The sequence below is a fragment of the Kryptolebias marmoratus genome, linkage group LG20 (genome assembly GCF_001649575.2).
Source record: "Kryptolebias marmoratus isolate JLee-2015 linkage group LG20, ASM164957v2, whole genome shotgun sequence".
Classification (NCBI taxonomy): domain Eukaryota; kingdom Metazoa; phylum Chordata; class Actinopteri; order Cyprinodontiformes; family Rivulidae; genus Kryptolebias; species Kryptolebias marmoratus.
The window spans coordinates 1,808,242-1,835,456 of NC_051449.1; the positions used below are offsets into that span (position 1 = coordinate 1,808,242).

The window sequence follows — 27,215 nt, forward strand, 5'->3', positions numbered from 1 at the left end:
AGCGCGCGCCCCGCGGCTCACCTGCTCCGCTCCGCCCCGCTCCTGTCTCTGTTTACCTCCCGTCCCCGGCGCTGCTTCAACGCTGGTAAGCTGGACGCGAACCTCAGCCCCCGCCTCGGAGTTTGAGATCTACTGATGTAAGCTGCCTGGCGTCCTGTCCTTCGGGGATTTATTTTTTTTATTTTTTTGCTACGCCGTGTGTTAGTGCCACTGTGGCGAAGGTGAGTTTGGTGATTATTCTCGTGAAAATGGCTCAATGACAACAGCGGCTACAGGCGTTAGCATCGTTAGCTCCCTTCGCTTATCGTGATGGAGGATTGTGAACACGGCGTCCTCCACAACAAAAGTACCCACCGAGTCGAGTGTTGCTCTTTGTTTTAAAGTTTACTTCTCCCTTTTAAAGGTAAACCCCGTTCCCTTCTATTGAGAGTTTTATCTGCGTTTTTTTGACAAGTTTGTTAGCTTCGTCAGCTAAGCTAGCTACGTGTCAGCTTAGCCTCGCTAACAAAAAAATAACTCTCTGTAAAAGCTTGGTGGCTCATCAAACATTGACGCGATTAGGTCGGGTATTATCACACGGTATGTCTCCAGTGCAAACGAGTTGGTTTGAATTATTTATTAAAATATAAACGAGCCTGTCGTGACAAAGCCAGCCAGCTAGCTAGCTGGCAGCTAGCTTCTTGAATGGCCTCCACAGCTGTCTTTGTTGCCAAAAATGCAAGCGGTGTCATGTTATCTAAATAAATTGATTAAGTTTTATATCTCCATGCAAGTACCAAGGTGTGTTGCCGCAGAATGCCGTACATTGTGTGAATATAATTGTCAAAGTTGTTTTTTTTTAGCGGGTTAATCTGGGAAGTGTGGGGCTAAAGTGTTCAGGTAGCGCCGCACGCTTTAAGCTGGCGGAGTTGGGTTTAATCGATGTTTTTTCTGTTATGTGCAGCTGTTCATTTAGTTTGACCTTAGAGAGAAGCGTTCAAATGTTATTAAAAGGCGAACATGAGTGATGTGCGGGCTCTTTGTGTCCCGTGGCAGCCGTAAAACCTCTTGTCGGCGCGTTGGCTGGCTTCCCATGTCGCACACCTTATCTGATGTATGGAGGTGGTCATTTTGTGTGAATGTAGTGGGGCATTTCTGCAGTGATTGTGTTGATATGCCAGCACAGCACATGCTGCCTGGGTATTTTTGGCTCAGGTGGCCCTCCTTTACACTTATTGCTCTTGACACAAAATATGGGTGCTCACATTACTCAAGTCCCCCCCTCCTCTCCTCCTTTCCCCTTTCTTCCCAGCTATGTTGTGATGCTAAATTGCTTTTTGGAGTCAGGACACTTTTTAAACATCTGCAAGCACATTTACACAATTTTGTCTCATTTCTAAACGTCTGGAGGTGAATCAGACAGTCCTTATGCACATCTGCCAACTAGACACAAGCTAAATACATGATCAGAGCTCACTGTCCATCCAGCTGTTAATAAAAATTAACACTCCCTTTTTGTTATTCCTTAAAGGGTGCAACTTGCTTGACTGCAACTGTTGGCTACGGGATAATTCTTTGCAGCCTCCCTGAACTCTGTGACCGTGTGTCAGCATTTTGGACGGCCAGTTTTTAGCGTGCAGGGCTTGCAAAACTCCATTCCCGGCTGTGCACATTATTTTCATGTCCTCCTCTGTCCACGTCGTACCCACCTCTGCTGGTGCACGTTTTTGAAATGGGCAGATTTGGAGTCGATTTTTCAGTCGGAGCTGAATATTTGCCCCAGATGTTCTCTGTCGAGAAGGAGAGCTCCGTTGCTGGAGTCAAAATGCAGTTTTTGAGATGTGTTTGACTAAATTCAGGTACGTATGAGATGGGTTGGAGATGCCTGTGACCTCTCTGGGACTGTTTTGAGAGAAAACTTGTTGCACAAATTTGTCTGAACATGTTCAAAACTCAAGCGACATGTGTGCGAGCCTCATGCAAGGAAATTGCTACGTTGGATACAGCCCTGTGAAGTTACAGCCCAGTGATATGCTACTACCTTAATTATTTTAGACCAATTTTTGACCACAAATGGCAGCAAAGATCTGAGTACAGCTTCTGATGCGGACAGAATTTGATTGGTGATGTGAACTTTGATGCTGATAGCCTGGAAGTGGTCTTTACAGAGATCTAATTTGCACTGTTGGGACATATTTCTTGTTTATTTTTATTTGTTTTTTGGTGTTTCTGAATCAATGGGCGCATTCCCTTTTAGTCATCTGGGAAATAAACTGTAGAAGTGCTGACAGGCAGGGAAGGGAAGAGGTTGTCTTAAATCAGCGCGATCAGAGGTTATTGTCATTAACAGATGACGAGCTAAACGTTCAACAGAGACACAAAAATACCAGAAATCACCTGCTGCTTCACACACAGCCTGTAATTCATCAGATTCACTGATTCAGCTTTAAACTCTGCTGCTGTGTCCAATCTAAGCTTAGATGTTTGTCTGAAACACAAGCAATAAAAAAACTACATTAAAGAAGACGATGGAGGAACCTTCACTCAGGCTGTGGCTAAAATATAAACCACTACATTTGTTTTATTTTAGTTTGTTCCATTTTAAACTGCTTTGCCTCTTTGCTTCTGACAACAAATGTTAATACTCATATGAATGAGGTGGAAATGTGACATCCCCTCCTGACATCTGTCTGTGCCTCCTCCACTGCAGAATCTCTCCACTAAAGCTCACTAATCATCCGGAGTGCACAAGCGCTTTAAGTCTTTTTATGTTTAGCTTTTGGCTGAGATTTATGGAAGTGACATCTTTAGTTTCATGGATGGTTTAGAGGAAGGCTGCATGAAATTGGATTTGAATTTCTAAAGACATTGAGAAAGGTCAGCCTTGTGCACCACAGTAAAGAGTAAATGACAGATATTAAGCATCTTTGAAGGTTTGGAAGAGTTCTTTTTTTTAATTCCTTAGATTTTTTTTTTTGAGCTGCCTTTTGATTCAGAATTGGTTTTAATGACCACATGGGGAAAAGGAAAAGCTTTTCAGGTGTTAAGAATGACCTTTTTTTCATCAACAGATTATATAAATATTAATTAAATGGCTACGGATTTAAATCACTGCTTTTTAAAAAGATAAAAGATAAAATAGACCCATTATGAAGAGAGGCAGTGGACAAAAATCAATCTTCAAATAGTATCTAAATAATGATTATTGCAAAGTTTATACAGTTTTGTTTCTTCCAAAGTAATGCATGTGGTTTTCTAAAAAATGCAAAAATGTTGCTTTAAATTATATTTAAAATTTTGTGATTGTTTTTAAAACTATTCACCAAAGAAGCTGCTAGTTTAGGTAAAATGCCGCTCAGTGAAACTTGTTCTTTTTTCTGTCTTTATAAATAAAAAAACGTTTTCCAGCTGTTTTCTCTTCTCCTGTTGAGGTTTGAATTAAAGTTTTCTAAACTAGAAATAAAGACTCAAACCCTCCTAAAACAGGGGCAGATCTAAAAACAATAATTTTTTTCCTACAGTCGTACCAACAGTGATTCATCTAGTTTTCTAATCAGATTTGTTTAATAATTCGTTCTTTGGTTGTTCTGCTGTTGGTTAGAAAGTGTTTTCTTTTTGTAATTTGGTAGTTTTATTTTCAAACTGCAAAACGAGAGCATGAAAACATGCAGATTTGTTTTGTGTGTTTGCTGCAGTTGTGATGAATAAAGAAATCATGTCACGCGTGATGAGGAAGAGGCAGGCGGATCCGAAGGTGGTCCAGTACGTGTGGGCCGCCATCGAAGTCATTCGCAACCAGAAACAAATCGCAAACATGGACAGGATCTCCAAGTAAGTTCACTGCAGATGACGGCAATGTTCCTGTATTTTTATCAAAGCTGCAAAGTGCTGCAACATTCAGCAACAGGCTACTTTAAAGACCGTTTCATTTATTAATGGTATAAAAAAAGACAGTTTCACCATCAAAACTCACAGTTTTCACATTAAAATAATTGTTTAAAGCAGCAGCTTGATGATTTGAGGGGAAGAAAATAATCATTTTCATAAACAAACTTGTTTCCTGAATCTAATCTGGAGAAGTGAGTTGATGTTTCATCGTTTCCGTTACGCAAAGTGAGCAGAGTTTTTTTACTTTTTAAATACAAACCTAAATCTTATTTTTAAATTGTTTTAAAAAAGAAAAAGTAGAACCTGTAATATGTCTGCGTAGATGTTTCTTTTAATCACAAAAATCCAGTAAATATTCAGTTTGATCTGTTTGTTTCAGCCTGAATAAAAGCGTTTCATTGATTCATTTATTCCCTTTTTCTCTCATTTTTGTCACTTCCTGAACTCACAGCAATCAAATTAGTTGTTTCCTGAATTTGCTTTGGATTTGTTTGTTCTTTAACATTATCGGCTAATTCTAAAAGTTCATTCAAAGTTGGTTTTTCAACAAGGTGTTGGGGTAAAATCTGTATTTTGGTGTGTCGCGTCGCGGACAGGGAAGAGTCTGAATCTGTTGCGTCGGCGTTAAGCAGAGTTTTGTCCCAGTAGAGTTACCGTAGCTTCCTGTTAGTAGAAACATGTTGCAGTAAAGCTGCGTTTTCACATCGTTTTCATCTTTTCTTTACAAAACGCTGGAGAATATCTGTCTGTAAATCGGAGCTGAAGTTATGACAACATGGCTGTATTTAGCAAAGACTTGGAAACGTTTGGCTTTTGTGTAAACTTCCAGTTTTAAACACAACTCTTATTGTGTTAGCTTCTCTACGTATGTGAATGAACGATAAATACATTTCAGAAATGGACTATTTTAGCCTTAAACCTGGCATCGTTCTCTAAGCTGCGTTTGGCTCTTAGTCCATCAGTGGCAACTAATATTATAGTTTGTATTATTGTAGTTTTATTGGTTTAATTTAAGGCTGCATGATATATCAGGTGGACAATCAGAGTTCTGTGAACATTGTAAAAACAGAACCTGAACTATCATTACAATCTCAACCTGCCCTTCTTTTAAATATTAAATATTTCTCCTAAACCTTAATTTGTTTGGCTTTGTAGTGATTGTTTTTTTTTATTTGGTTGATTAATCATCTTATTTAGAAAGCTGCAGTGCTATTTTTTGTTTGTTTTTGTGTTGTCAGTGCTTGTTAATCAGTAGAATATTGTGTTGACTGAATCAGTTGTGTGTTGGAGCTCTTGTTGGGTCTTTATTTGGTCATAAAGCGAGTTTAAAAAGCTGCAGTGCACAGATGGTTTTCCACTGAAGCATTACGAGACGGGAATCAATACTTGTTGTTGCATTACCATTCCTTACATGCAAACAGCCGCCTTATATCTGCACCTGGAACCTGCATCAGGATGGGCCGGGGATTCTGGAACCGTCATGATTTCTCGATGTTCAGACGACACAAATGACCCAAAACAAAACCCAGCTTCGCAGCAGAGTTTGTTGAGGAGTCTTTCCTTTCAGCGCAGACTGAGTGAAACACTTGGCACGTCTCATTTTAGCAAGTTGGGCGAGCACCTTGGGAGCTGGCTGCTCGCCGAATGAATGCTGGCGGCGAGCGGCTGTTGTCATGGCAACAGTAAGCAGCGGCATGCACCAGCTCTCTTTCCTCTCTCCGCCAGCCTCCGCCCTATCTGCTCCCTCTGCAGCTTAATTTTACTTTGTGCGCTTAGTGAATAAAAAGGTGAAGGGTGATGACTTTGGTCTTGGCTGCGGTCAGAGAACGATTAACCGCCTTCTCCGCCGCGGCGACGCGCCAACAGGGCAGCCTCGAATCAATCAGTTACTCTTTCACCAAAAAATGGGACCTGCAATTTAAAATATGCTTAGTTATTCACTTAAATTAACCAATAATTAAACTAAAAATTCAAACCACAAAAAAATAACCTTTTGTTTGTTTTTCATTAGTTTCATTGGTGACATTTAAAAACTCTGTTTAATAATTGTATGTTTCTGCAAACAGGATACTGAATTATTCCAGATTTTTAGTTAAAGAATAACACGTATCAGCAAAGCTGAGATTATTTAAGGTAAATAACTGAGGAGAATCTGGTTCTGCATTATTGATTGCTGGTTTTCTTTGTTCTACGTGTCGCGTTTGAGAACAACACAGATCTGATCATTGTTTAAAATAAAACCCATCTTATCAAACGGTGATGCTGAAAATGGGAGGAAGCTGATGATGCAGCAGTTATTGGCTGGTGACCACAAGAAGACCTTCGGTTTCACTGGTTCTTTTCTGTTTCTGTGCTGAGCAGATTTTTACACAAACAGCAGGATTATACGTCAGGTTTGCTTCAGCTCGTCTCATGTTTGCTCTTTGCACCATTGATTGTTGCATTGTGTGATAAGTATGATTCTCCTTTTCTTAAAACGATTTAGTCTCCAGTAATGTTTCCTATCCTATTTGTGATTCAACATGACTGTTCTTTGCTAAATAACCTTTTGTGCAAATAGATGAAAACGTCCCAGTTCATTCATCAGAGCAAATAGATCATATTTTGGATTAAGGTTTGTTTTTTTTGCTCACATTTAAATGTAGACACAAAGAAGCAGAGTGGCTTTGTGCAGCTCTGAGAGGACAGCTAAACTGTGGTGTATGAGTTTATTTTTAGTAAGTTTTTTTTTTTTTTTGGTCTGGTAGAGGAAGTTTAGTTTTTGCAACCTGCTGTAGTTGTTGATAGATAATGTTACAGTCTGTATTTTATTCTAAGGAGTGTCTTTCCTGTCATGGTTCTTATATAAAACAAAAACAAACAGAATCTCAGAGTCATCCAGGTAAATTCTAGTCAAGTGCATCTGTACAATAAAGCCTGTTAATTTTCATTTTGCAACAAAAACATGAAGCTACTACTAAATATTTCCCATCTCACTTTGTAATATTAATGTGTACTTTTGTTTTTTTTAATCCTTAAGCAAAAAACGGCTGTCAGCTCCAGTTTGGGAAGTCATGTTGTTGAAAATTAAAGCTCTTTATGTTTTCTCCTGGGAGTTTGAACTGTTAGATTTTTGTAATCTTGTCTGAAAGTTGTTGCTCGGAGGAAACGCAGCCTGACCTGCTCAGCCGCTAACAGTCTGTCTGTTGGCTGAAGGCCACAGACGAGGATTCGTGACCTTTTCTCAGTCAGCTGCAGGCCTCAGACAAGCTGCGATTAAACAGGAAGGACGTCAGAATGATCCGAATTAGAGAAGTTTAGTTGACTGTTTGTCATCCAAATAAAAGCAACGGACAGTTTAGTTGTCTTTGTTCACTTTTATGCTAGTCTGTTACTGTACTGGTGGCATCATAATAACATAAAAAACACACTTTTATTCAGAATAACATTGTTTACTGTTAATATTAAAACATACATTAAAAGTGTGGGGGTTTTTTGTGCCTTGTAAGCAGAAATATCTTGTCCACTTCAGAAATTTCACAACAAGACAAACGTTATCAACAGGTGGAAATCATCAGCATGAAAACAGACGGACGAAGTGTCTCTGCCTCCCTCCGATTTTCAAAATTAAAGCCAAAGAATCAGTTTTTGGCCGCTCACATGTTGTAGTTTTGGAGCCAGAGTCTGTGTAATTATAATTAAAGGATTTAGATAAATCAAATATAACAGTATGGTAAGAATTAAGTTAATCAACAAATTATATATTTACATAAAATGTCTCATTTGTTCATGTGGACCTGAACTCGTAGTGTATCCAGCTGAATGTTTTAAACTTTACGACAGCAGCTCTTTCAGCTGTGTTGTGCCTGTGGAGGAAAATGGCTGCATTTAAACGTCCCTTATGAGATTTTTGTCATTTTTGTCTCCTCAGGTACCTGAGCCGTGTGTTTGGCATGCACCCAAAGGAGACGGCCCGACAGCTGAGCCTGGCTGTGAAGGACGGCCTGGTGGTGGAGACCCTCACTGTCGGCTGCAAGGGCTCCAAGGCCGGCATCGAGCAGGAGGGCTACTGGCTGCCCGGAGATGAGATGGTAAGCTCTGCCACAGTCTGCCAGCTTTGCAACACACCATTAGTCACTTTTTATGTTTATTTATAACTAGAAGGATAATTGAAAATGCTCTTGGTACGCTTGTGTTCACAGTCTGAGCAACACTTTTAAAGAAAATCCCCAAACAGCTGAGTTTCGACGCAAACTTTTAAAAGTTTGTCCTGTTCACCAGCAGCTCTCCCTGATTAGTACGTTTTTTTATTTACCTCATAGGTTGCTAACAGACTTTTCTATCACAAATCATACAAATTCAGACATTAAAAATAACCTTTTTCATGGTTGTGCTTTGAAACGTGGCGCTGACATTTGAATGAAAATAACTGTACTAGTATTCCCAGTTTAACCATGAATGAAAATTTGATAATTACATAACCGCAGCTGGAGAGAAAACAAAATGTCCCGACAGAAACACATAGACACAAGCAACGTGCACGTCATTCCCCTCTGTTGACTCGTAGACGGTGATGAGTAATGCGTGCCGCAGTCGACTTTGTCACCCATCTGTTAAGGTTCTCACAGTGTGAACACAGCATTAAGAGTCACTGCATGAATAAATTAATCATCATTCTTAATGATGAAGAGGAATTTGGATAATAAATATGTGCTAAATGGATGAGGAAGCATTTTCAAGCGTGTACCAAGCATAAAATATGTAACTTGTAAACTATGTAAAGTTCTGCCTTAAAAAAACAAACATTTTGCATGCAGTGTTGCTTTTGTAATGTTTTCTTTTTCCTGTCAAGTCTTTGTAATATTATCTGTATTAGTTAACTTATGAAAGTTACATTTAATTGTTTCAAAAACGACATAAATCTTACTCAGAAAGGAGAATTAACATTCATTCGGTGGCTGCTTCTTGTATCTGGATGCTGGCAATGTGGCAATATTAGTGTCACATTTTACCTACTTAATCAACAGCATCACCTGTCAGGTGGGGTAGAAATGAAAACAGAATAATAATACAAATAAATAAAACTAAAGTTTTTTTTTTTTTATTTAAATCTAACAAGAAGCACTTTTGAAACGCTTGATTTGATCAGAGTTTGAATTCTGAGTGTCAGAAAATGTTAGGTTTTGTTAGTTTATTTAGTTCTGGCTTGACAAAAATATTTTATGAGTGGACAAACGCAGCAGGTCACTCGGGACATGATAGTGGTGTCCAGTGGGGCCCGAGTCCTTTTAAACACTGCTCTCTGAATCGCTTGCAATCACAGGAGCCGAAAGCCGAGGGAAGCAAGGTAAGGGCTGCATTGTTACTTTTCAAATCCAGGGTTTGTTCCTTCTTTCTCCTCCCCCCTCCTCCCTCCTCCCCTTCCTCTCAACTAACATCATTCTGTGAGAAATCAGTCCTGCCACAAGCAGTGCAGTCAGGGATTTCAGTGAATCTTTTCCAAGCAGGCTGCAGAAAGCCTTACAGCAGACATTTTGCTCTGGTTTGTGTGAAAGTTATGGCCTGTATAAAAGCACTTTGTAACGCTCCAGACAGAGAATATCGCTGCACCTTTAAGTGAATTATCACACAAGGTGAAAGCTGTAAACGGATCTGGTTTCCATTTAGGAAAGCTCTGCATGCTTGCCCACAGCTCAGCAGTAATCACACTGCCAGGAGTGACTTGCTGTAAAAAGCTTCAATAAAGTCCATTTCAGCGCTGTGTCTACGTGGCCAAATTTCTTGTGGAAGTGATCAGTGATTTTGATGAAACATGCTGACTGCTTACCTGCAGGTTTGCTGTTGCTTGATTTAAAACACTCCTCAGCTCTTAGATGCATCGAACTACAGCCATAAAATAACTTTAATTTAAAACAATTGGAGTTTTCTTAATATTTTAATATAAAATAACAAGCATGGCTGCAGGTAGGCAGCGAGCGTCTGTGAGTTTGTAGTACTTTGGTAGTTGTAGCTTTCAGAACGGTGTGATCTGGTGTGGTCTTAACTTTTTGCCTGGCATGCTTTTCCTTTTTTACATTTTTTTATTTCTGATTGATTGAAACAGTTGAGGCAGGAGCGAAGCCTGGATGGTTTATGTGGTTGTGCTCTGCAGTTTCCCCCCCGCCTTCTGTTAGAAACACAACTGTCTGGGTCTTAGAGGACAGAGCGGGCTCTGAAAGTGAGACGCAGTTGTTCGATGGAGGTAGTCCTCCCTCCCCCAAAGTTTCCTGGATTAGGTCCAGCTGGCATGAGCTGCATATTTCGTTTGACCTGAGAAATATTTACTTGTCAAACGGATAACCACGACATCTGCATACTAATCATAACTTTTAAAAATGGCTCATTAAAATTCTTTAAAAAAAAAGGTTTAAATGCACCGCCTCAAGCCAGGTTGGATTAAGTCCAGATTTTGCTAAGTGATTATAATTTCAGAAATTAGATTCAGAACTTTGCATTAAAAAACTAAAACAAAACAAATAAACTACTGGATGTTCTTTGGTTACTTAGTTTTCTAGTAGGCTGGTGATGCATCACGTTTGTAGTTACCAAAACAGTGTACATAAAATATTAATAATAAACATTGAGAAGGGTTCGAGACGCCTACGATGAGTCTGACTATGGTCAACATGTTCAAAACTCAAGCGGCAGGATTGTTAACTTCCCTGCAAACGTTTCCAGACCTCAAATTTAAACAAATCTTTAGGAGAAAATGTGAAACATGGCTGAAAACTCTGCAGAAAGAAAATCAGTTTTATCAGTTCTTCTTTTAAAATGAACTTCACGAATCAGAGGAATGAAAATCATCACAACTGAGGGGAAAAAAGCTGCGTGTTCGAGTTCCCATAACAAATACTTCACATGCATTTTGATGTTTATCCATCCCAATGAATTGGAGCGTGTTACAGCAGTGATATCTGCTCAGGTTGAAGTCATTCTGACCTCAGACATCACGTCCTTGGCTCAGAGACCTGCAGCTTTTCGAAGCGGTCCACTTTGAACCGTCGAGTCACTGATCCTGAAGCAGCTCTCAACACTCAGAGGAGCAGAAGGACCGTCTCTGTGTTTTCAAGTGTTTGTGGGGCTGAAGAGTTTGTCACACTCTAGATATCCTTTCTAGAGATCAGTAGGAGGATTTCAGAGTACGCTTCAAGCCCTTTGGGTTCAGTTTTGAACCCTGGAGCCGATCCTCCTGTGCGCCTCTGTTCACATGGGAGTGCATGTAATTACACTTCCTGTGAGTTCATTTAGTTAAATAAACTAAGGAACAAATCTGTAGTCTTACAATGATTCCTCCTGTCAGACATCTCAAATTAAAACCATGTAACGCAGCCACTCAGAGAAGGTTGTGAAGTAAAGATAAGAGACTGTTTTGATTTGGTTTAGTCTAAATATAAAGTGTTTTGTCACTAAGAGCTCCTGGTTTACCATATAAGACTATTTGCATCATTATTGGCTTTATTGTCCTCTATGATTAATCACAAATTGTTTAGTAACACCTTATAAACTTGTAAGGGTTATTTATAGTGGTTTTATTTGTGTAAAAAAATAGCATTATTGAAAAATACCTCGACTAAACCTTGCCTAAAAGCTTTGTTGGTGATGATTTCTGCATTTGGAGCTTCTGGCAGACTTTGCTGTTCTTTCTGCAGCTTAGGGCAGCTTTAGCTCGGGTCATAAACGCATGGAAAAGAAATCAAGAATGAAAGCGAAGTGCTGTTTTATTTCCTGCTTTTATTGAGCTGCAGTCTGTCTTAAATCTCATGCACGCTCTTCCTGAGTCGTCCAGACTGTGAGTGGGAGGAATTGGACTGAAATGCATACAAGCAGATGAGAATTGATCTACATCGTAGTCTAAGTGCAGGTCTGGCTGCACTGTGATAAAAGAAGGCAACAGATATGTTGACTTGCTTCATTATGATGCAAAACCTAGAAAAATTATTTTCCATTCAAAGGATTTTAGTGATTTCATGATAAGCTTTGAAAAAAGTCCTCGATAATGCCCGACTTTTAGTAGTTATTCCCATTTTTATCTTAAAATTATGAATAGGATTAATTATTTAGAAGGAGCTTTAAATATTTAAAGTTCCTGTTGCAGAAATCTGTGCATCATCTGACAGGAAGCCATCCAGGTTTTATTTAAAGTGCAAATTTAAACAGACTTTCTTTCACATGATGAAGGCTAAAACATCACACTGATTTATTTAAAAAAAAAAAACATCCAGAGAAGCCGAGCAGAGCACAACCAAAGAAACTTTCTTTCCAGTTCAGCTGATAGATTTTATTTTAAGGAGATGTTCTTATTCCAGGCACTGTGAATAGCCCGCCTCCCCGCCGTGCAGTCATGACAGATGATTAAATCTCACATCTAGGTTGGAGGATGGAGAAAATAGTTTCCTCCCCTGCTGTGGCTGACGGGTTGGAGGGGGGGGTTACCCAGACTTGTGTTCTGCTGTTTGTCCTCTGCAGGACTGGGAGGCGGAGAGCCACGACTGGTACTGCTTCGAGTGTCACCTCCCGGGCGACGTCCTCCCGTGTGACAACTGCTTCCGGGTTTACCATCTCAAATGTCTGTCGGAGGAGTGCAAACCCAAAGATGGAGGTTCCCACTGGCAGTGCGTCGTCTGCAGGGTGGGTGGAGAAACTTGGCTCAGCTTTTTGAATGATCACTCTGTACTTTATAAGGCTATTTAGGATTTAGAGCAGGTAACTTGGAGTCATATTTATAACCAAAGGAGGCATCTTTAACTCTTTTAAAACTGATTTTTGATGAACATCTATGACAGAGTGAGCTATTTGCTGTTCAAGCTGAACGTTTAACCTCTGATTAAATAAGAAGGCTGTTGTCAGGCCTAATTCAGGTCTTAAAATAATGTTTTTAAAATTTTCTATAAGTTGAATAACGATGGAAGCAATGTCTAGATCATTAAGATACTCATATTTAATTATCTTTCTTTTATCCTTCTGCACTTGAACTGAAAACCACTTTTTATTAAAACAAACCGTAACGAACTTGTTGTCATTAGATTCTGATCTGCTGTTTGTCTTTCACCACGTTTCATTTCTGCCACCATCTTTCTAGAGCTACAGTCGATATATTTTTGAATAAAAAGCATTAAAACGTTTTTTTGTCTTCCACAGGGGAGTAAAAAGAAGAACCTGAACAAACAGGAGATGTGTAAATATCTGCGCTTCATTGTGCAGCGTATGAAGGAGAGGGTGAGAACAACTTTACTTGTAGTTACATGTTTCACTTCATCGTACGTCCTTTGTTGATATAACATGTTATAAATATTGTGTATTAAAGCTTTAGTTACTGGGAAACGATTATGGTTTTCTGCTTGGTTTACCAACGTTTTTCTGTTAGTGAGAAAAGTAGTTTTGTTTGGATTCCTGCTGCTGCAGATTTATTTTTACATCTCATGACCTTATTAACATCCATTTCATAAAGTTTGGTGTCGTGTCACCAAAAATTAATTTGAAAGTTTAAAAACGAGAGCGTCGGCCAGTTAGAGCTTGAGACTAGTTTTCTACACACTGAAGCTTTAATTAGAAATGGCAAGTGATTTTTTTAATATTCAAAGTTAAAATTCTAAGAATTATTGTGTTGCAGCCATGTTTTTATTTATTTTACATCAAAATGCTCATTCCTAGTATAAACGAAAGCTACTTTCTTGCCTAAAAATAGACAAAACAGAAACATCAGATGGTTAAGACATAAAAACTGTTTATGCTTTAAGCTGAAACAAAAATGAAAATGATCTGAACATGAAACATGACCTGAAGCTTCTTCTTAAACGCCTCCATCAGTAAAACTAACCTTTAAATCTGTCTGTCAGTAACTGTTTCCTTGTAAGCTGCAGCTCTCACTGTATTTGATCCTGCAAATAGAGACAAAAAACAGACATCTTAGCTTTTTTCCTACCATGTCTGCATCAGAAAAACAAATGCACCTTTTTTCTGACTCATAACCATAATTCTTCTTTCACCCTGTGCTCTGAGGCTTTAGCCACTTCTGTGCTCTAAAATAGTCCAAGTGCCGACAATAATCACGAGCTCCCCCCTTCAATCAAGCAAAAATCTCCTCCTGTTAGACCAGCCCTCCTGTCTTTTCATCCTCTTTGCTCGCCTCCTTCAGCTCTTGTAGGATCCCTCTCTTGATTAAAAGTGATTTAAAAATCACCACTTCGCTCCCTCTTCCCAAACTCATCTCATTTCTCTCTTTTAAAGTGGGATCAGATCTCATTATTAACCCTCTTCAGGCTTGCTTTGCGTCTTGTTCTTGTTACTCCGTGGTCTCCCTGCAGCGCCGCGCCGTGCAGCGCCGCTCCTCTTTATGAAATCACATTAAGTCTCGACCCCGGCTCTGCTTTGCAGGCAGTGGACCTGAACAAAAAGGGCAAAGACACTAAACATCCCATGTACAGACGACTGATCCACACCGCGATGGACGTCACCAACATCCAAGAGGTAACGAGCCCTCAGACGGTGTGTTGGGGCTGACTGTCAGCTACTACCACCCCAAACCTTCCATCGATGTGTGTAAAACTGACGGAGCTGAAGTTATGTGTGTGTCGGCTGAGATTGAACTGGGCTGACCCCAGAAGTTAATAAGTTGTAGATGTTTATCTAAAGATTACTTTCTCAGAATTTCATTAAAACTGTCCAGTGGTTTGTGAGATACTTTGGTCACACACACACACACACGCACACACACACACACACAATGTGCGCCTTTCAGCCCCGGTTGATAATTAAGAGACACCATTTCTGTGCTTTTAAGGTGACTTGAATAAAACTTTTCATTTAGCTCATTTAGAATAAGAGTCAGAAAATAATTAGTTCTAATGTGAATCTGAACGTGTGTGTGTGTGTTTTAATAAGCACGCTGCCCTTTTCTGGACCTTCTGCATGTCGGTCACTAAACGTGCACTTACACCCACACCGTGCACGTGAATGGACCTCTTTGTGTCGGTTTCCTCTCTCCCTGACTGACTTTTCCTCTGCGTCTCTTTCAGAACCTGTCTGAAGGAAAGTATAAAAACTTTGAGGAGTTCAAAGCAGATGCTCAGCTGATTGTTCACAACGTTGCCATCCTGTACGGAGGTGGGTCCAGTTTTTAACGAGGTTAATTAAGTACTTTTATAACAGACGGAAAAGTAAACATGCCTGAGCAGAATCCACACCACAGAAGGAAATGAATAAATCAAAGTTAACGTGAAAAACCTTTTACTGCAACATGCAAGTCAGAAAACTGGAATGAAACTCAGAAGATAAAAAAATGACGTCTTCTTAAGTCAAGTGGGGAGAGAAGCTTTAGGTGGTGTTGGGTGGTCTTTTTTTTTTTACTGCATAATCCAAATAAAACCCTAAACAACAAAGTAGGAGAGGACTGACGACTGCTTCTCTCTCCTCCTTTAAAAAGAAATATAATATTATGTAGAAATGTATTTTTCTCTGTTATTCTCTCCCAACTCATCTCAGAAACACAAGGTGCAACATTTAAAGCAAAACGTTGTAAAAAAATAGTTGTTCCCGTATCAGATTTTGAATGCTTTGTTCTTGTTTTTAATATATATATTTTTTTAAATCATGTATTTCAGCTGATGTTTCATATTATCAGTTACTTAAAGAAATAATTGTTTGTTTGTTTGTTTGTCACAGTTCACAGTGACCAGGCAGAGATCGCACGGTTGCTCTTCAGTGACACATGCCACGAGGTACAATTATTTACTGTGTACTAATCTGAGCTTTTAGGTTTTAATATTTATATTTAAAAATACGGGTGTAATACTGTTGTAAAGCCTATGTCATGATGCAATTCATTCCTCAGTATGAGGGTTATGGCTTGGGACAACAAGCAGAAGTGATAAATACCAAATTCTAGGTTTGTTTTTGTTTTAATTCTTATACAAGCATAGAGAGAAAAAAAACCCACCTCTACTAATAGAGAGGCTCGAAGGTCATAAACAGCAAGACAGGATTTGTCGCCTGGTAACTTTAACATAAAATAAAAGGAAAATAAAGTCATATTCTGACTTTTTTTCTTCCAGTCTTTGTTGTGTCTTGCAGGCCACATGTCGAACAAAATGTCTCTAGAAAGGCAGCTCTTTTTTGGGGTTAAGAAAATATTACAAAAAATTAAATAAAACAACAAAAAACACAAGTAGTTCTTGTTTTATTTACTTTAATTTTTTGTATAATATCTGAACAGCTTGTCAGAAAGTGAGTGCTGCTGTGAAGTAATGACGTCAGGAATATTTATGGAATAAATACTCAAACAGCCTGCTATAGAACACATTATATGGCATATTTGCTTGCCATAGTCCATTTCTTCTCTCCATCAGCTGCAGCTGGGAACATGAGCTTTTCCACACGGCTGATTTGAAACAAAAAGGCAGGTTTTTGAAGTCATTCGTGTTTTATTTAACTTAAAGTGTTGGCAAAGTGTTTCCCTCTGATGTTTTTCTGTCGTGGCTGTTCGCAAACTGCAGCTGATCATCTGTGACTGACGTTTTCGTCGTCTAGTTCCCTGAAATCTGTTCCAAAGTGTCGGGGTTACATTTATCTTCTCATCTCTGTGAAGCTCAGGCTCATCCTGCAGTTACTGGACTTGTTTTATGTTTTCAGTCTTTTCTCTTCATCCTCCTCGTTCTGTTTTATCATTTTTTGTCTTGCAGTTGAACGAGCTGCTGTTGTGTAAGAACTGTTTCTACCTGTCCAACGCCCGACCGGACAACTGGTTCTGTTATCCCTGTGTGAGTATCAGCAAACCCCAGCCTCTCTGCTCACGCTGTGATGGGTCTTTCATTTAATCTGGTTTTGTGTGTGGGGTTACTTTGACAGAGCCCCAGTCACGACCTGGTCTGGGCCAAGATGAAGGGTTTCGGCTACTGGCCGGCCAAAGTCCTTCAGCGGGAGGACAACCAGGTGGACGTGCGCTTCTTTGGACACCAGCACCAGAGGTTAGCATAGCCGGAATGTTGCTCGTCTTTATTTAAGTTTGAAGGCCTTGAAAGGTTTTGAAACTAGTTAAACTAGCGTGGTGCTTCTTGGGAAATGGTTCCGGTCCACAGAGCTTGGATCCCCTCGGACAACATCCAGGACATCAAGGTGAGCGTCCAGCAGCTGCAGGTGAAACGCAGCAACGGCTGGAAGAAGGCGTGCGAGGAGCTGGAGGTGTACCAGCGCTTCCTCAGGGAGGGGCGCTTCTGGAAAACAAAGATGGAGGAAATCCCTCTGCCGCACCAACAGAACCAGAACCAGAACCAGCGGCAGCAGCAGCAGCAGCAGGAGCAGGAGGAGACCAGGCTGGAGCGGACGGATGAGGCCGAGTCCAGCATCTCGTCCACCAGCAACGAGCAGGTCCGCCATGTAAGTCGTTTTACACAGAAGCAAACTAACAGGGCTTTTATTCTCCTTCATTTTTCTTTTATTTGTTATTTAAATGTGACTCAAACTGGGAATCTGTTTTTATTCATCATCTTTACTTCATTTCTGAAATTAGCACTTTTATACAAACACGACTTCTGTCAGGACATTAAATAAAACAGAACCTCGCTGCGTTCTGCTGCAGGTAGTTTAATTTGATGCTAATTATTTAAAAAAGGAAACAAACCATCAAGCGCAACTATATCAAAACTCAGATTTATTTACGTTAATCTTAATTTGAAGAAACAATGCCATCTGATGGTTAAATAAAAGTATCATTGAGACAAAGTTCAGGATTTTTTATTTCATTTTTCTACAAATGTTTTTAAAGCTGAGGTTAAATCTCAGCTTTAACATTGTTAAAAACTTAATATAGATCCACAAATTCCTTTTGTCTGCTTTTATGTGTTGTGATTTCTAAAGAAAGTAAAGTTATTATAACTTCTTTACTCATATCAGGTTAATTTCATTCTTTTTAAAAATAAATGATTTTGTTTTCTCCTGCAGATGAAGAGCAGCCAGGAGCCCAAAGCAAAGAAAAGCCGTCGGGCTCAAATTGTCGACCTCAAAGAAGAAGCCAGTGTAAGTAAACGTTTTCTTTCTTGCCACACACACACACACACACACACACACAGTGAGCTACTTCAGTGTCTTTAAAACCTTTCGTTTCTGAAATGAATACTGTATAGAAAATAAAACAACAAATTGAAGCTGTTATTTTTCTCAGAATGACTATTTTACAAAAATGCAAACCCTCATCTTTAATATTATTATTATTAGTAGTAATAAAACAGCAGTATTATCACTGTCCGTATTACTGCTGCACATAATTCCCACATCTCTGGGTTGAAACGGTCTTAACTTTACTTTGAACTTGCTCATTATTAAATTATTCTCAGCCATTAAAAACACAAGAAGTCTGGAATTTTAATCTGATAGTCCGAAGAGTCTTTGCTCCAACTATCATGAAACGATAATCCAGGATTTCCGAATCCTTCCTCCAGGACCCGGAGCCAGAGATGGAGGCGGTCAGCTCTAGCCAGGAGATCCCGGTGTCCTCGGCTCCCCAGCAGCCTGAGAAGCTGTCAGTGTCCACGCAGACCAAGAAGGCCAGCGGGGGGTCCCCGCGCATGCTGCACCGTGGCACCCAGACCAACAGCGACGGTTCCTGCCAGAACATGTGCCACGAGAAGTACACCAAGGTCTTCAACGACGTCAAGGAGATGATGAAGGCCGACAACAAGAGGGAGACGGAGAGAGTGGTCAGAGAAGCTCTGGAGAAGGTAGGTTTGCGTTTAAAGGTCTCAGGACGTCTTTGGGTTGGACTCTAAGCACGTCCCGTTTGTTTTCTGCTCCGTCAGCTCCGGGCAGAGATGGAGGAGGAGAAACGGCAGGCGGTGAGTAAGGCAGTGGGCGGAGTTCAGGCGGAGATGGAGAGGAAGTGTAAGCAGGTGAAGGAGAAGTGTAAAGAGGAGCTGGTGGAGGAGGTGAAGAAACTGGTGTCTCAACACAAACAGCTCATCTCCCAGACCAAGAAGAAGCAGTGGGTGAGTTCAGCTGGGGATGTTCTGTGTCGGGCTTGATTCACAAACGAGGCGTTTTAGGTTCTGCTGGTTGGTGGAGGATTAGTTTAACTCTGACCAGCTGACCGCCAGCCTGAGCAGAACCAGGACCGGGTTCTGCAGAATGAGCTTAAATTAAACCTTTTACAAACTCTGTTTAAATCGAGTTTATTCATAATTTTAGCTACAACAGATAAGAACCTCCCTTCAGAAGATCAGAGTATAGATGTTTGTAGGCGCTGTTTCTGCCCTGTGGTGTGGCGGTTTTGTGTTTGGTTGTAAGTGGAGTTTCGTGTCGTTCGCAGTGTTACAACTGTGAAGAGGAGGCCATGTACCACTGCTGCTGGAACACCTCGTACTGCTCCATCAAGTGTCAGCAGGAGCACTGGCACGCCGACCACAAACGAACCTGCCGCAGGAAGAGATGAACAAGCCCCGCCCCTTCCCACCTCACACCAAACCTGATTGGCTCTCGGCCCGCCCTCCTCCTGTCAGTCAGTGTCTACAACAAACACACACGCAGACACACACATTTCTCCTTCCTGCTTCTTCACTCGCCTTCCTGAAAGCCGTTTGGAGCCGACGTTCTGAGCTGATTTTTATTTAATGTAGCCATTTGTATTCATTTCTCTTCATTTTATTTTTATTTTCTCTAAATCGTGAACAGTTTTCTCCACAGCATGGCTCAAATGCAGAGTTTTGGTGTGATTATCATATTAATTTTTAATTTTTTTTGAACTTGTATGTTTTCTTTACTGAAGTGCTGATTTCGTGTCAGAGAATGTTATTTAAGTGTGTAGGAACACAATGTGAGCATTAAAAACATTTTATTACTTTTTTTAAAAAGAAACAAACGGCTTGGATCTTATAAAACTTTTAAAGCAAACTATCGCAGCTGGAGCTAAGACAAATGAACCGTAGCATATCAAACCGTGGAAGCTAATTTAGGTCATTTTTTCATGAATCTATAAAAGTGGATTTATTTTCTTTTTATTTTGGTTTCTACCTAAAATCTTCTAAATCACTCATTGGGAACAGGGTCAGAACGTCAGCCGTTCAGAGAAATCTTCCATATATTATTACTATAATCATATTTAATATAATTATGCACCTATTTGGGTTCTCCTTTCACGAGACTGTTTTTATGAGTCTGAAGGGGGAAAAAGGGTTTGAATTTGCTCTAAATTGGGGGATGGCTCAAGTTTTCTTAAGATGAATATTAGGATTTTTTTTATTTTGTTTTTTTATCAATCCAAAAGCTTGTAATATTGCCAAAAAATCCCGTATTTTCTTGTTGAAGCTCATCGATGTCCTTTTTCTTGTGATGTACTCTGATTTCATCGTTTCTTTCCCCTGAAATCTGAAGTGAGTTCAGAGACTTTCTCTGCTGTTGTTGGTGGTCAGTGAAGCAACATGCACGTCTATGGCTCTTTTCTTTCATTACGAAAAAATAAAAGAAGACCAGAAGCTCTCTGAGAACATTATGCAAACATGAATGATCAAGAAACCTTTCTGAGGTTTTCCTTTCCTGCGCCGAGTGTCGAGTGTTGGTGTTTTTATTCCGTTTTGTTTTTAAGGAGGCAGTGAAACTGCTTCTTTTCCCTGATTCTTCATTTATAAGGATCAACGAAATGGAAGAAAAAAAAACATTTATTTTTTTTAATGTTGCCTTTTCAACAGAGATTAGATTTGATTTAAATGAACAAACAGTTCATCAAATGTCCAGATTTTGTTTTAACTAAACTCTTGTTGCTGTGAATAAAAACACCTCCATCTTTTCTGCTCCATACTTCATGCTAAATCTATTTTGTGCAACATATTAATACTTAAATACTTTTTATTTTACAAGAAATGAAGTTATTATAGTTTAGCTCAGAATTATGTTCAGACATCAGTCAATAAAGTTCATTTTCAGGAGAATCGTTTAGTTTTTCTGGATTATTTTAAAGTGAATTCACCTCCATCTACAGGTTCTGAGTTCCTCTAAGACTAGATATGCTTTTATTTAAGTTGATCAGTTCAGCAGTAGTTATAAATAAATCTTCACTGACCTGTAGGAACAAGCAGAGCTTAGTAAAAAGTTAAATAAGGCTAAAAAAAAACAGACCTCTCTGCTGTGCTTCTGTTCCGCCTCTTAAATCCCTCCCTGCAGAAAACTCTGACTCTGTTCCACCAATTAAAGACTTTTTTTATTTTAATTTAACTGTTAGTTTAAACGAGACCTTTTTAGGAAGTGAAGCAGGAAACCCAGAACCTTCACATCGTTCTCAGCGAAGAACAGAAAAAGGATGAATTTAAAGTTCGCTCTTTTTAACATCTTTTTATTCAGACTGAATCATAGAGTAGGTCTGTTGTTCCAGCTGAGAAGTTTCTGTTGGAGGTGAATTTTATTAACAGCAACAATAAATTTAATGTAAGTATTTCTCTTTTTGTCCATTCAGTCAGAAACATGAACAGTTTCCCTCCGTCCTCACGGATTAAACAACCTTAAAAATGAAACTTTCAGCTGTTTTTTTTATTTGTTGGTGTTAAGAAAAGTACAGCACAGAATAAACTAAAAGATGAAATAAAATGTTCTGGTTTCAGCTGCTGCAGCTTTGGGTCCAGATTTAATCTCTGAAAGTCCTGTTGTCTTCTGAAAACTCCTGTCTTCAGGAGGCATCATGTTTGGACATAAATTCGTCCCTATTTCCTGTTTTTTCCCTGAAAGAGGAGGAATTTTCCTTGGTTTGATGTTCAGCTCTTCCCTCAGTTTCTCTGTTAACTGAAGGAAGTGGGTCTGACACAAGTTCAGGGACTAAGAAGACGTCCACATTGGATAAACATTTGCATAGTCACTTACAGCTACTCCAACACAATTTTAGGGAAGTTTTTTATCCTTCAAAATGTTGTTTACGAGGTTCCTACGCAGCCTTGAAAAGTCTGGAATCGGATTTGACTATTTTCAAGGTCCTGATAAGTTTGGAAATAAAACATTTCTGCTTCCAGACTTTTTCCATTTTCTAAGTTTCTATGAAAATATTTTACTCAGACAAGCAGAGAGCTTTTTACTTTCAGTAGAATAAATAAAATAAAAAATAATTGGAAAGTTATTCTCATCTGCAACAACTTTCATGGCAGCTACATATAAATGAGAAACAGATTGTAAATCTGAATCTTTGAGTCTAAACTGATGCTGTAGGTGCAGATCTTTTATCACCTGACTGCACCGTTTGTGCTCAGAGATTTAAAGCAAACATTAATCTAAATTTCCAGGATGAACATCGTTTTAATTTGCAAACTTGAACACCAGGATTACGACCATAAGCTTGTTAGGAGACTCTGTTCAGCCTCTGTCCACACGGGAACGGTTTCAGTGAGAATCTAAAAGTTATTTTTGTCTTGTGTCCACACTGAAACATGGTTTAGGACGCTTCAGTGTGGACACTGGGCTCTGGAGGGTCAACGGTGCTGACGAAATCCTTAAAAAACTACAATTTCCAGCAAGTAAACCTTTAAAAATCCCTGCTGCATGGAGAGGGTTTTAAAAGACTGACGCCTATAAACGCGTTTAAAGAATTTACCCTGAAGTGTGTTAAACAGGGTGAGGACAACCTGTCCCTCCATCCGTCCCCCGCTGCGTACTGGACCTGAGAAGCGTCCATTATGTCCTCGTATCTGGACTCAATTCAGAGTTCCTCTTCGCCGTCAGTTCATGAGATTTGGTTCCTGATCCGTTTTCTTCTTCGTGTGTTTCCAGCTGGAACCACAGATGGTTCCATGTAATCTCTGCAGCCGAAGGTTTGTGTCGACACAGGCTTTACGCCTGCACTCCAGCTGATGTTTCCTGTTTTTGGAGCAGCATCATGGCGGCGTTGCAGCGCCACCCACAGGCCTGGAATAGTTACTACAAATGAAGGAAGCATTTCTAGAAACGAGGATGTTGTTTTTTATGAACAAGTTCCTGTGTGGACAAGGCCTCAGTTTTTATATATTTTGTTTCTTCTTCTTCTTCTCTCTGAATCATCATATGCAGGAACTAAAAGCCAAACTAATATTCTCTGCAGATATTCAGGACAAGTTTGCAAATTTACGGTTGTGCCTAAATATTAAAGAAACTGAGCAGAAATTGTAAGAAACGTCTGAGGGTCTGAGTGTGGAATTTGAAAATGAAAACTGTGTAAGAACCTGTGTGAGGTCAGCTGACAGGAAGCAGGAAGTGTTTCTGACCGAACAGTGAAGGATTTAATGATGCTGATCCGTTACAGATCCTTCCACGGCTTTCAGAAATTATTTCTGGAGTTTTTTCCTGTTTTGGTCACAGTTCTCTCGCTGCACTACATGTAAATACTCCCTCTGTCGGTGCGCCCCGCCTGGTTTCAGATCCACATTTCATGTTTTATTTGAATCGATCCGGCTGACTGTTAGTTTTGTAAAATGTACTTTGATATCAGCTTTTGTGTTGCGTTCAAGTTTGATCATGTTTGTTTTTATTTTGAACACACTGCACCGTTTTTACCACCATGATTTAAAAAAAAAACGTAAACCCGAACATGTCGATGACGTGTTTGTTACATGTGAATGTGTAAGGCTGCGATTCTTCTTTTTACACTTTTATTTTTGTCATAACACTTTTATTTTTATAATTTCATGTTTTTTTGTTGTTGTTGTTGTTACTGTTTTTTTTAACTGCATGAAAAGTAGGTGTGCATATTTGCAGCTTCATCTCTTTTTGTTTATTCATGTAAAAAAAGAAAAAAGAAAAGATGTAGTTGCACTCATGTGAGTAATGCAATATGACAATGTTTTGTTTCTTTTAATGGAAGTTGTGAGGCTGTTTTCAGCTGGTGAAAGTGAGTAAATCAATCAGTTTTGTCGCAAATCCGGACTTTACCTGCTCCTATTCCAGGGTATTTTCTGTAAATATTACTGTGTGATTATTTCCTGAATCCTGCGAGTACTTAAAGTACAGAAAGCAGGAATAAAATCTGTGCGACTCTTTTCTTCTTCTGTTCTGTCCACATGTAAACTATCATTAACCAACGCAACATTTTTTATGCTCCCAAGTTTGTTTGTTTATTTTTTTTTGACACTTTAGCTAGCAATATGTATATAAATATATTCTATGTGCTAACATGGAGAAAATAAATGTATCAACGAGTCTGAGTGGTTCTGTTGGTTATTTCTTGAAGTGTTTTTATTTCTGTTAGCTGTGAAAATGTCTTTTTTTTCCCCCCAGAAGCAGTTTTCATGTAGCTGTGAGTGACGTTGATCAGATCCGCTCCTGGAGAGAAAAAAAAAACACAAAATGTTTTTAGATCTGAGATCTGAGATCCAGCTGAAGGTAAGACTGTTTATGGTTCTTTAATGGAAACGATAAGCATCGACCCGCAACTTAAACAGCTTTTTGAAAATGTCTCATCACAACAGGAAAAGCGCCGCTAACATTACCATTTTTTTGTGTCTGTTAGCAAAATATCTCATGAAAACATTCAGAAGGTTAGATGAATATTTGTGAACCTCTGGAGCCACAGCTTATCCTCATTAGCCAACACAAAAACAGCTGTAACTGTCGATCTTCCAGATGTGGAGCTGAGGTTTGTGGTGGTAGCAGCTGAGAGTCGTACTCTGATTGGTACATTTCGGCCAAAACCGCCGCAGCTTTATTCCTCAACATAAGCTGATCTGAGTTTAAAACTCCGGCATGAAGGGCAGCGGGCGATAGGCATTCCCTACAGAAAAGCTGCTGCTCACGCAGGTCAGGGTCTCTGTGTGTTTTCTGTCCAAAGGGTTCCAAAGATGGAGTCAGGACCCCACGGTGTCTCATGAACCTCCTCCCGAGGAGATCCCAGACATGAAATCAAATTAATGCAATAAAGAACCCTGATAAAAGGTTGAATCAGTCGTAGTGTTTGGATCTTTCTGGTAATGTTAATAAGTCAGGGTCGCAGATTCTGCTGATCAGCGTCTTATAGATGCAAATTTTTAATAACTAGCTTGAAAAATCACATTTCATCACTAATATATGTTGAAAGCTAAATAATAATCGACGGAACTGATGTTCCTCTGATTACATGGAGCCTAAAGTAAAACATTTTACAGAGCTGCTGTTCTTCAGATCCACTGCAGGTGAAGGTTTTTCGTCCAGCTTTAAAAATGAGTGATTTAAACAGGATTAAAAACCTTTTACTGGACAAACACAGGTGCCTTAACGAGGACAGCGTTCCATTTCTGTTCACGTGTTGTTTGTCTGCAGTATGTGTCCCGAAGCAGGACTTCCACTGAATGGAACGCGGCCCTGGTTGATCAGCAGGACTTGCACTGAATGGAACGCGGCCCTATCAATCAGGTGCACCTGAGCTCATTCTGCTGCTTCAGGTCCAAATGTTGCTGAGAACTGGACCTGCTCAGAGTGAGTACAAACGTTTTTATTTAGACAATAAGTGGACAGATGTTAAACTGGTGTTTATGGTGTTAATCCCAGCTTCTGTTTGCTTCTTTTACTTTTTTAAAGTTAAAAAAAAAAGATTTACTAGTTTGTGGCCCACAGTCTGATGGGAGACGTTTATCTGCAAATATTCATGTAAAATTATCTGGTTGGTAGTTTATCTGGTTGCTTGTGATATTTTAAATGACAAATTAGTGATTAATTAAGAGTCTGGCATTCAGTATCTGTAAAATAGACTAAATTATGGTCATTTCTGTGTTCTAAGATGGTTGGCTGCCATCTTGAATTGGGTCGACTCCCAAAGTTAATCAGCTGAAGCTGATTACTGTCTGAGAGTTTCTGTAAGATCTAAGCAGAGGTTCATGAGATGTTTGCTAACAGGCTGGATGTAATACCACCGACGGCCACTAGGAGCAGACCACTTCTATTCCATTTGTCCCGTTTAAAATTATATCACCGTTCAGATCTTTATTTACTGCTTTTAAAGTAAAATCAGGAAAAAAAAACCCAAAGTGTCCTGTTTAATTTGGCAAGTGTTGACCAAGTTTATTCTCTATAAACAGCCTAATACTGCCTGCTGCTGAAAGGTGGGCAATAATGTTTTTGCTTGTTGCCAAAAGTATCTCATGAACCACTGAATGGATTTTAATGAAATCTTTATTGGATATAAATCTGAAAACTCTTTAACGTTTGGAACCGGAACTAAATGGCTGTAAGTCTGTCCTTCCTCCTCCTCCTCCTCATCAGATGATTTCAGTTTAAAACTCAGCTTCAGAGGCAGCGGGTGATATGCATTCTGCTGGTTTTATTGGAGACTCTTGACAAAAAAGACCAACATGTACTCTGGTATTGTCAAAATTGTTGAAATGTTTATTTAAATGAAACATGACGTCAACAGTTTTAAAACTTAAAAAACAACTTGACATACAATTTGCTTAAAAGAAAAACAAAAACTGAAGAAAGTGCTTTATTTATAAAAACAAACGAAACCAGAACATTCTCTGCAGCTCTTAAAGGGTCTCTGATAAAAACATTATTCTTCCTGTCACCTGACATCTCTGCCTGTAAAAATATGGACTCATCGCTCTGATATTTACAGTCTGAGGCGTGAGAACGGGTCGGGCTCGCCGCTTCTGAAGGGAGGAGCTCGGTTCCAATCAAGGTAAGAGACAAATTACTGCTTATTACGTTTAAGGTTTCCGATGAGTGAAATGTATTAAAAACAAAGACTTGAGTGGCTGTAATACCTACTGCCACCAGCAGGTGGCAGCCCACTCACCAAAAACAGTTTCCTTCCTGTATTTAGTGACAATCCAATACGAAAAAATCTTTTTTTTTTAGTTTTTTTACTTGATAAGAAAGCCTCCTCAGGCTGTTAAATTGTTGTACTCCTGTTTTATTTTAATAACAATAAGGAGGAAAGTACAACTTTTCGGTTTATCCCTCGCTGCAGAGGACAGAGGCACAACTTATTTAGTCTTTTGCATCAGAAAACACTCGATGTCACTAAAACGTTTCCATCTGAGCCCAAAACGCAGACAAACTGAACTCGTTTCCCACCATGATTAATCCGTAACTCTTAATATAAACTATCATATATTTTTTAATAATAAGCTTGACGCGAGTCTGTTTCACTCAAGATTAATACAATGCTCTTTTTATTTGAAGCAAAATGTTCTTGAATAGACTTTCTTCATAGACTTCTATAAGAGAAACAAAATAAATTAAATCAGTTTCGGTTTGTACATACTTACATGATGAGTTTTATGAAAAATAAAGCGGAGTTAAAGGCGGCTGATTCCCTGCTAAAATGGGCCACTTGGTTTACAAAACAGATTTTAAAAAAGCCAACATGAAATGAACGTACCACATCGTAAAACTAAAGATCGTCTCCCCTTAACCCCCCCCCCCCC

The 27,215-nt window shown here is 39.4% G+C and overlaps 1 protein-coding gene across 7 annotated transcripts; it reads left to right on the forward strand.

Moving 5' to 3' along the window:
- On the forward strand, nucleotides 1-26,614 carry zmynd11 (zinc finger, MYND-type containing 11). Of its 7 annotated transcripts, none has more exons than XM_017429532.3 (17): nucleotides 5-221; nucleotides 3,675-3,810; nucleotides 7,778-7,937; nucleotides 9,170-9,193; nucleotides 12,352-12,513; nucleotides 13,024-13,101; nucleotides 14,260-14,352; nucleotides 14,901-14,988; nucleotides 15,547-15,602; nucleotides 16,563-16,640; nucleotides 16,729-16,847; nucleotides 16,959-17,247; nucleotides 17,821-17,895; nucleotides 18,318-18,596; nucleotides 18,675-18,860; nucleotides 19,181-25,266; nucleotides 26,402-26,614. In XM_017429532.3, the coding sequence occupies exons 2-16, from the start codon at nucleotides 3,680-3,682 to the stop codon at nucleotides 19,301-19,303; spliced, it is 1,941 nt and encodes a 646-aa protein (XP_017285021.1). In that variant the 5' UTR covers nucleotides 5-221; nucleotides 3,675-3,679; the 3' UTR covers nucleotides 19,304-25,266; nucleotides 26,402-26,614. The 7 variants fall into 7 exon arrangements, with proteins under 7 accessions (XP_037837743.1, XP_017285021.1, XP_037837741.1 ...); XM_017429530.3 differs by having other exon boundaries at nucleotides 13-221; nucleotides 16,959-17,256; XM_017429531.3 differs by having other exon boundaries at nucleotides 42-137; nucleotides 16,959-17,256.
- The last annotated feature ends 601 nt before the right edge of the window (nucleotides 26,615-27,215 follow it).